The sequence below is a fragment of the Octopus bimaculoides genome, chromosome 11 (genome assembly GCF_001194135.2).
Source record: "Octopus bimaculoides isolate UCB-OBI-ISO-001 chromosome 11, ASM119413v2, whole genome shotgun sequence".
Classification (NCBI taxonomy): domain Eukaryota; kingdom Metazoa; phylum Mollusca; class Cephalopoda; order Octopoda; family Octopodidae; genus Octopus; species Octopus bimaculoides.
In genome coordinates this window covers 35104674-35115250 of record NC_068991.1, presented here as the reverse complement: position 1 = coordinate 35115250, position 10577 = coordinate 35104674, and the positions used below count along the sequence as shown (strand labels likewise).

Below are 10577 nucleotides of genomic sequence, written 5' to 3'. Positions count from 1 at the left end.
TTCAACTGACTTTCCCTTTCTTACAAAGGTATGGTGTTATATCAATTAGACTCATCCTTATTAGTTTAGTTTAAATTCAGTTATTAGGTGATTAAATTGAATTCAATAATTCAATTTCATTTCAAAGAGAAGGCAATTTATTTTACAAAAAAGGAAAAAGTTAGGAAATGGTCAGATGACAATTGAAAATAAATAAGATTACTTACTTAGAGATGTAGCTTTTTGAGACTGTGCAACTGCCATGAGATTTCCCAGCAATACAGCAACTACACACCTTACATCATAGTTTGATCCATCCAGTGCACGGAAACACAATGATGCAACAGTCTCTAGTTCACTAGTATACATGAAGTGAGCTTCATTTACCAACTGAATCATACACTGAAATATGATGAAATTCATTTCAATAATTATTTCTCTTTTGTGGTAGAAACAATTTTTCAGATATACATAGTTTACAGTTGGAACAAAGCAACTAACAAAATGACCATTCAAGAACACATCCACATGATTATTTCAGAAATAAATGCAAAAACAAACATATATATGAAATACATTATTACATAACATATACTATAGAGAACATGTACAGATTTGGAAGTCACAGTACTGTTTCATTATGCATACAAACACAGATTTGGCAATACTCTAAAGATAGAATAAATTTTGTGTGCAGCCCTTACCTTAGCAGCAGCACACCGCACTGCCATAGACCTGTCAGTCATAGCCTGCCTAGCAGCTTTGTAAATATCCTTGTGACATGAGGACCCAGCTGATCCTAAACCAGCAACCACTTTCTCCAAAGTTAACATGATTTCACATCGTCCTTGAGACTAGAAAATAAACAATATTGTTAAGTCAATTCATCTGGAAAAATAATTTCAGAAAATTATATATAAATACATACATAAAATGATGAATATAAGAAAAGACTTTCATATTTGTAAACTTGTCTTTCACATTCTCCCCACAGAAGGTCAGGTAAGCGAGATTATAGATGAGAAGAGGTGCCTTAGTAATTCTCCCCCCACCACCACACCATGTAAAACCAAAGTGTTGACTGAAATAACAATAGCAACAGCAAAAAATAACAACAATAACAAAGAAACTGAAAGCAACAGTAATAACAACAAACAAAATGAAAACAATGACAAGGATGAGAAACTGATAAATGAAAAGTAAAATTTTTGCGGCAACACACCTGCAAGTTCCAGTAACATAATGAAAACTATCAACTCCAACAAAAGCACCTACATTAATACCAACACATTTCCCCCAAAAAAAAAAAAAAATCAGATCACTGCAACTAACCAAAGTCAACTATTAAAGGGGTTCACCAATGCTGGAGGAAGAAATTTTTTATCCCACCAGGATTTAAAAATGCTAAAAGTCTCCTCACAGGCTAAGAAAATATTTTATCATCTCACAATCCATCTGGCAAGAAACCGATAACAAAACAATCTTTTACAAATGCATTAGATTGAAAAGCCAGAAAATAGAGCAAGTAACAGAACAGAAATAAAAAAGTGCCTCAAATTAATCTGGGCACCAAAAATGTACTTCAGTAGGGGCAAAATTCAGTACAGTAGAGGTGACATTTTCAATAGAGGATGAGGCTAGAAAGCACTCCAAAACCAAGGGAGATTGGTATAGGACAAACTGGTCCAATACCAATCTCACTGAGCAGAATACTCATCTATTTATTGGTAACTTTCCTCTACCCACAACAACACTTTGACACGGTTATAAAATCTATATTGCAGGTTGTAAGAAAGGAGGAAAAAAAAAACTGGTCAGATCAAGGGATGAAACTATTGATTCAAACAGATCAAGAAAGTACTGAAGCCATTTCAGACCTAATCAATCTGCCAGACAGTACACAACTGTTTGTAGCTATGAGGGAAGAAAACCAAGGTTTCACATGTGTGGTGACACAAACCATCTCAAAGCTTTCTGTTCAAAGGAAAGTAAGAAAAAAGGAAGACTCCCACTTCTGCTGACACTATCACCACAAAAGCAACAATAGCAGCAACTACAACAGTAAAAGCAGCAGCAGTAACAACAATGGAAGCAACAACAAAAACACTTGAAATACTACCCTCAAAATTCACTATGTCACCACCAACAACTGAAAGTCCCAAAACAAAAAAAAACAATAACCCTAAGATATGCACCCACTCCACTTGGGACCACTCAACCATGTGGTGAAGATGGCAGAGAAGAAAGCAAATGGTAAAAAGTAATAAAGGAAAAAAGGAAAGGGGGAAAAAAACGCACAATAAAAAAAAAAGCTAGGAGGCTCAAGCAGATTGAAGAAACATTTCCAAACAACAACACTAACACCATCAACAACAACATTAACACTTAACAACACCATCACCACATTCACTACTACCACAGACACAACTAACCCAACAAGAATATGTGCAAAGAAACATTATAAACTACAAACACCATAAATACAAACAACAAAGATTTAACAAAATCATTATTATTAAGTTGACAATGTTGATAGTGACAAAGAAAGACGGTGAACTAGGGGATACAACACAATGCCATACAACAGTGTGGTTTGAGCTAAGTAGGTTGTCAATAGTAGATTACCTTAAACTTATAGAATATGTGCCTCTATGCTAAAGTACATTAATAACTATTGTACAATGTGCAATGCTGATTTCTTTTTCTCTTAATATATGCCTTAATACTACTTTTGAATGATTAACAACAATTTTCAGTACATACTATAAGCTAAACACAGCATGTAGATATTTTGAAAAGCCATTCTCAATTACTGTCCAATACCAACAAACTGGGAGTAGCTAATTTCAGAAAATCAGAGTAAAATAAAAATGTACTTACATAGTAACAGAATTATACTTTAGTTTGAAATAACAGAAAAAAAAAAAACAACTAAAACTGGTGAAGTGGAACTAATAAATACTAAAATTAAATATTTTTAGTCAAATTGAAGGTAACTGCAATATAAATAAACTATACTGTTGCCAAAATCAATATTTTTAATGAGCAAAATTTTACCTGCTAATATTCTGCTCCTCAAAAATAGCTTGGTTGAGATAGAATTTATTTCAATTACAATGACAACAATGATTCAAGTAGAAGACAAAAACAACTTTCTCTAATGGGCTCAGACAATTTGAAAACTTCTCATTACTTGGTTTCATTAATTTAAGTTCTAAATGAAAATCTTGCCAGATGCAATACTATTGTTTGCATTTGCAGGAGTCAATAAATTTTAGACAATAATACAATTTGGTACTGAAACTAATTTAATACTTCACTGATCTGAAGTCAAATCTGACAATGATCAATTTGACCCTTAACCTCCACCAGTAATATAGCCTGGCCAATTTATAGAAATATACACTTCTTTACTTCCACCAGCCATATACTCTGGCTAGTTCACTCAAACATATACAATCGTTTCATAAATTAACCTTATTCATTCTTAGAAGGAAGTGATTCTATTAGATTGCTGCCATGTAGATTTTAAACAATAGATTAATGAGAATATTCTTAGCTGCACAATTTGATATTGGGATAATGGAAAAGTGATCCCTCGGGAGTGACAGTTAAAGAATATTTACAATGTGTCAGTTCAATTCCACAAAAAAAAACAAAAAATAATTTTAATCTGACGACGGCAGCCACATGGCTGAAACAAGTAAAAGAATAAAAGAATGCTTTAAAAATTAAAAATATGGTTAAATCTTGAAACTAATAACAACAATATAAGAATATTAAACAGAAAAAAGAAATAACTTTCTTTATATGTCAAATACTAGCTAATGTACCCAGTAATTCCTGGGAAAGTGGGGCTTATCCCTTGGTTCCCTTCTCATAATTGTTTCGCTAATCCAATAACAACATAAAGTATGTAGCCCTTAAAATGGTTTTTGTGCATTTACAGAGAATACAGAAATGTCTTACACAGGATCTTGTTTTTAGGAATTCCCAATAAGTTATGAATACCCAAATTGTGAAGTCAGTTATGTAATAACATGAAATTAGTTACCCAATAGTAAGAATTCAAATAAAATAGCCCCGAAAAGGGCTTTAATGCATTCCCAGAGTATATAGAACACAGGAAGAAATACTAATAAGGTATGTATACTAAAATCGTGAAGCATGTTACGTAATAATAGGCTAATCGGATATGAGATAACAATTCAAAGTAAAAAACTCTGAAAAGGACTTTTGTGCATTCCCAGAGAATATTATCCTCAGGGTGCTAGTGTTGGTATATTCGTGAATAAGTCACTAACTGAAATAAGTGGATCTATTGTTTAAAAAAATACTATATACTTGTTTAAGGATTGTACTGGATAAACTGCAAAAATAACTAACAGTTCAAATACTAAGAAATAAGCATACTCAATTTGATTTATACCAAATAATTTAGGAAAATTAATGGGCTATTTCCCTTGGTTATATATAAGGATCCCTTCCAGGGACCCTATTATCGATTTTTTTTCAACAATCTGAGTATGTCATGTGGTTTCCAGCCATGAGTTCTACTCGTGTCAAGTTTCATCAAAACCGATAAAACAATGTAAGAGGAGTTAGCTAACAACTCCACAAACACCCACAGACAGAATTTCCCATATATGTAGTAGGTTTCATAATCCAATGTACAAAAAGCAATTAAATATACAAATGTGGTTAATATTCTTATATTTCTTCATTACTAAGTTACTGCAGCCATCTATTTTCTCTCACTGAAGTCAACCTTTTTTTTTGTTTTTGATATTCGCTACCTACAGGAATTTCTTGTGAATCAAAACATCTTACGAAATTATCAAACCAAAAATCTTTCATCTATATAAAACACACTATATATAATGTGTATGTATGGCAGATGTCCAACTAGAAAAGGTGTGTGATCATTGAATATATATATATATTTTTTTTAACTCCATTAAAAAATCTGGTAGAGAGATCTAGACTGAAGAAATAAATGATGCAACGTGCAAGAATGTTTCTTAGTGAGTGAGATAGACTGCAGCGCTAGCAGGAGTCATTTTTGTCTGAAATAAAAACCTGAACAAAAGCTCAAAATCCAAATTTTTAACTAAAAAATAATTATGGAGGGGGATCACTAAGCAGTGAAGTGTATAAATGTAATGTTATTACCAGTTCAAATATGCGTGTGGCATGTTTGGACTCATAAATAAGCCATTCACTGTGTTCTGTCATGGAGAAAATTTCTCACTATAGATAGATGGTGCTAATACACCAATATCAGTTCGCAGCACCATCTATCTAGACTATGAGACACAAGCATTTCGGAGTATGCAGGGAGATGCTGTGAATAGATAAAAGAGATTGTTCCTCTTATAACATATCAGTCACCAAAGAGAAGATAACTACTCTGAAATGCTTGCATCTCACAGTCTAGATAGGTGGTGCTGCAAACTGATATTGATGAATTAGCACCTATTTGTTTATAGCAAGAAATTTTCTCCCTGACAAAACACAGTGAATGGCTTATTTACAAGTCTGAACATGCCATACGCATATTTGAACTGGTAATAACATTAAAAAATAATATTCAAATGTTATATAACATAACCAGTTAACAACAAAGGGATTGTAATAATTATTGGGATAAAAGCAAAAAGATAATTATTGTTGCTATTATGATTACTATCAACAGTAACTGATAAAAGTCATAATAGTAGCAATAATAATAATAAGAAGAAGAAGACGACTAAGAAATTAGCAAAATGTGGAACCTGAAGACTAAATCTTGAAATAGAAATTAGCAAAATGTGGAGCCTGAAGACTAAAACAATACCTATTGTCATAGGTGCCCTGGGAATGACAGTGAAACGGGCTGATTACTACCTAGCTCAGATACCAGGAAACCCCAAAATGGCTGAAGTTCAAAAGATAGTGCTCATGGGAACTGCCCATATCCTACGTAAAATACTGTCTATGTTATCTAAAATTTTAAAACAAACACATAATTTTCTTATGGTTTCTTAAACATTCTCTAGAACAACACCATGTACAAATCCAAATATATGGTATCCTAGGCATAACACCTACATGAACTTCTAACTTGTTGTCTCTTGAGGTGGGTGAGACTTGGATCCAACTTGTACAAATGCAAAACAAAAGTCAAACGTAAAATAATAATAATAATAATAATAATAATAATAATCCATTCTACTATAGGCACAAGGCCTGAAATTTGGGGGAGGGGATAATTGATTACATTGACCCCAGTGCGTAACTGGTACTTATTTCATTGACCCTGAAGAGATAAAAGGCAAAATTAACCTTAGCAGAATTTTAACTCAGAACATAAGGACAGATGAAATGCTAAGCATTTTGCCTGGCATGCTAATGATTCTGCCAGCTCACCGCCTTAAATAATAATAATATGCCAATATATACAGGTAGAGAAATCAAGGCTAATAGACTGAATATAGTTGTCAGAGATCACCAAGAAAAAAATGCCTTCTAATTGACGTATCAATACCAACAAATGACAATGTATCTTTAAAAGAAATGGAGAAATTCACAAAATAGAAAGATCTGGAAATAGGGGTAACCTGAATGTAGAGCCTAAAAACAGAAACAACCCCTATAATAAAAGGTGCATTAGGTATGATTAAAAAAACATTCAGACAAATACATAACCAAAACACCAGGACTTACAAATGTATATAACATATAGAAAATAGCACTACTAGGCACCGCACATATCCTACATAAAGCACTTTCAATAGTGAAAACAAGAGCACCACAATAAACCACAGCACATACCCAAGGCACAGATCTGTGCTCGGTAGTACAGTGAAAATGTGATAAAAATAAAACTACTGAATAATAATAATAATCAAGGGCATATGGGGTATTTGTTAATGATAGCACTTCTGTTCACCATCTGTCGCATGCCAAGAGCATGGATGATGATCACTAGTTCACAACAAAAACTCAACTCTCACTTATGACTCCAAGTAGCCGGTTGTGCATGCCGGCAGTCATGCACCAGGACCTCCACTCGACAGTGGTGCTAAAGTAAGTGAAGGCAACAGCAGTTAGACTGCTGTAGTGGCTGAAGGGATACCTTCCCTTAAGTGCATGAAGTCTGAGATGACAGAGAGGGTGGATGACCCATAGAGTCAGATGGGCAATGGCCTTGAAGGCGGAACCGGCAATGTGTGATACGCATAGGTACTTAGGTACTCAAGGAGTATGTGGCCAATCACCATGAATATACCCAGTAGTTAACCAATAATGGATAAAGTCAATAAAAACAACCCATACCGCATCACTCGTCTCAGGGGTCAACAAGGAGCACACCCGCTAGTGAAGAGTCAGGCTGGCAGCGAAAAGTTGGTTACTGATTTGAACTCTACCCACTCCCAGGCAACGGTGGGCAACTTAACTGAGGAAAACTTCAACCTGAGTCCCATCGATGCAAGCCATACTACATGCAAAAACCCTAGAACTAAATGGAATCAGGAAGAATATAAACTAGTAATGGAAGCATACTACATGGCGGTAGTCACACCATCAAAAGATAACACGACAAAAAGGACTTATCAATTATGGAGACAACAAAATCCAACTTCAAGGTTAAATATGGATCCCAACAAGTTAGGGAATGTCCGAAGAGATATCATTAAAAACAGGAGGCTCACAGACACTGAGCTGGAAGAAATAAAAGAAAAAGTCAACAGATCTCACCATATACCACCAAATACAAATGAAATAGAAATAGGGACTACAGAAAACCAAGAAGAGGATGTATTTGAGGAGCCCTCTGTGGGTAATAAGATAGAAGAACCTGTAAAACAACCAACAGCAAGAAACAGTGACATGGATAGGGAGAAATATTTGGAACTAAAAGAAGAAATACAGAGAAAATGGGAACAGGTAAAAGCACAAGACACACAGACAGAGAGCCCCTACCAAAAGTCAGTATGGATAAGAACCTGAAGGAGTTGATTAAAATTGGCAATAATGTAATAGATGAGATAAAATCAACAACAACAGAACCACTAAATATAATATCACTAAACCAACTAGCCAATGCTACGGCTGCAGCTGTTACTGAAGCAAAAAGCATAAACCTAAAAAAGAAAAGTCCTCAACAGAAGAAAAGACAACCAAACTGGAAAGAAAGCTTAGAAAAGGATATACGATGCTTGAGAGGCAACCTATCAATACTGACCGAAATAAGTAACAGAAACCAGGTCAACCAAAGAAAAGCCAAGAAAATATACAAAAAGCATGGGATCAAACAAAAGAAATGAAATACCTGAAGCAAAATAAAACTTAAAGCAAAAAATCCAAGCAAAGGCACAATGACTGTCACGATATATAAAGAGAAGCAAACAATTTAGACAAAACAAATTATTTAAAGATGGAAAGAAATTTTACAGGGAACTTGGTAAACAACAAATAAATGTTGAGCAACTGCCAAAGAAAGAGGATATGGAAAATTTCTGGAGTACGATATGGGAAAATGAAAAATAACATAATGAAGATGCAGAATGGATTAAGGAACAAGAAAGACTCCTGGAAAATATAGAAATACAGGAACGGGAAGATATTCAAAAGGAAGAGGTCACCCTGGCCCTGAAAAAGGCCAGCAATTGGATGTCACCGGGAATAGATCGAGTACCAAACTTATGGATCAAACAGCTAGTTGATATACATGGAGATATGTTATCAACATACAATGAAGTCATGAAAAACCCAGAAAATAGCCCAGATTGGTCGACACAGGGAGTGACATACCTAATACCAAAAACAAATGACACAGAAAACCCAAAGAACTATAGACTAATCACCTGTCTACCGACAATGTATAAAATATTAACAACTGTAATCACTGAAAGAACATATATATTCCTAGAAGAAAACAACCTACTACCACCAGAACAAAAAGGTTGTTAAAGAGGGAGCTATGGATGCAAGGACCAATTGCTGATAAACAAAATGATCCTTGAAGACTGCAAAACCAGGAAAACGAACCTGAGCACATCATAGATCGACTATAAAAAGGCATTCGATAGTGTACCTCACTCATGGATTCTGAAAGTGATGGAAGTATACAAAGTATCCCCAACTCTCATCAAGTTTATGAAACACAGTATGAATAGATGGGAAACTATGTTGATGCTGAACCATTCCAGTGGATCATTAACAAGCAAACCAATCAAAATCAAAAGTGGTATCTTCCAAGGGGACTTGCTGTCACCTTTAATATTCTGCTTGGCACTGGTACTATTAAGTACCATGCTCAACAAAACCAGGTATGGATATGAGATCAAGAAGAAAAAAGGTAGTCATCTGTTCTACATGGATGATCTGAAAATGTACTCAAAAAATGACGAACAACAAGAAGGTCTACTTGCTACGGCTAAAAAGTTCAGTGATGATATCAGGATGCAGTTTGGACTGGAGAAATGCGCAAAAGCCACTTTCGTAAGAGGCAAATTGGCATGTTCTGCGGATATCCACGTAGATACAGAAGCAAGAATCTGAGCACTGGACCAGGAAGAAGGATATAAATACCTTGGCATAGAAAAAAGTAACAGCATAAAACATTCAGCAATGAAAGAGAAGATTAGAAAAGAGTACTACAGGAGAGTACGGTTAGTAACAAAGACTGAACTCAATGCTGCAAACAAAATAGAAGCCATTAACACTCTTGCAGTACCAATCGTAGCTTACAGTGTCAACATAATCAACTGGCAAATAAGCGAAATAAAGAAGCTAGACTCCGAGACCAGAAAACTACTAACCATGGCTCGAATGAACCACCTAAAAGCGGACGTGAACAGGATTTATTTACTGAGAAGCATGCGAGGAAGAGGACTAACTCAATTAGAATTATCTTACAAAACCACCACTGTACAGTTTAAGAAACAACTGATGACGGAGGAACCTAAGATGAAGGCAAGTGAGAAAGTAACCCAGTTTGCTAAAAGAGTTAAGGAAGAGATGAAAAAACAAGCCCAGAAGAATGGCTAGAAAAACTGATGCATGGCTGATACCCATGTAGAGTAAACAAACCAGACGTAGAAAATTGAGACACTCATGTATGGATGAAGAGCTCAGGACTGAAGGCTGAAACCGAAGTTTTTATCATAGCAGCACAAGATCAAAGCTTGGCAACCAGGGCTTACCACAACAAAATAATGAACGATGGCACTGACCCGAAATGCAGAATGTGTCATGAACAGGATGAAACAGTGGACCACATCTTAACTGAATGCATAGCGCTTGCAAAAACCGAATATATTCATAGACACGATCGAGTAGTGCAATATATCCATTGGAAGATATGTAAACACTACCAGCTTCCAACTTCAGAAAGATGGTACCTGCATAAACCTGAAACTGTGACTGGAAAAGATGATGTAACAGTACTCTGGGACATGCCAATCAACACCGATAAGGAAATCAAGGCAAACAGGCCAAACATAATCATCAAAGATGGGAAGAATAAGAAATGCTTAATGATAGATGTGACAGTACCATCAGAGAGAAATGTGTCCATTAAAGAAGTTGAAAAGTTATTTAAGTACAAAGAC

At 35.1% G+C, this 10577-nt stretch overlaps 1 protein-coding gene across 1 annotated transcript in view; it reads right to left on the bottom strand.

The window, feature by feature from the left end:
• LOC106876982 (HEAT repeat-containing protein 5B) overlaps positions 1-10577 on the bottom strand; it is a 153988-nt gene that overhangs the window by 84084 nt on the left and 59327 nt on the right. The window contains exons 5-6 of the mRNA XM_052971972.1: positions 684-833; positions 207-381 (exon numbers count right to left, since the gene is read on the bottom strand). Of these exons, the coding sequence (XP_052827932.1) occupies positions 207-381; positions 684-833 (325 nt within the window). The remainder of the gene's footprint in view (positions 1-206; positions 382-683; positions 834-10577) is intronic.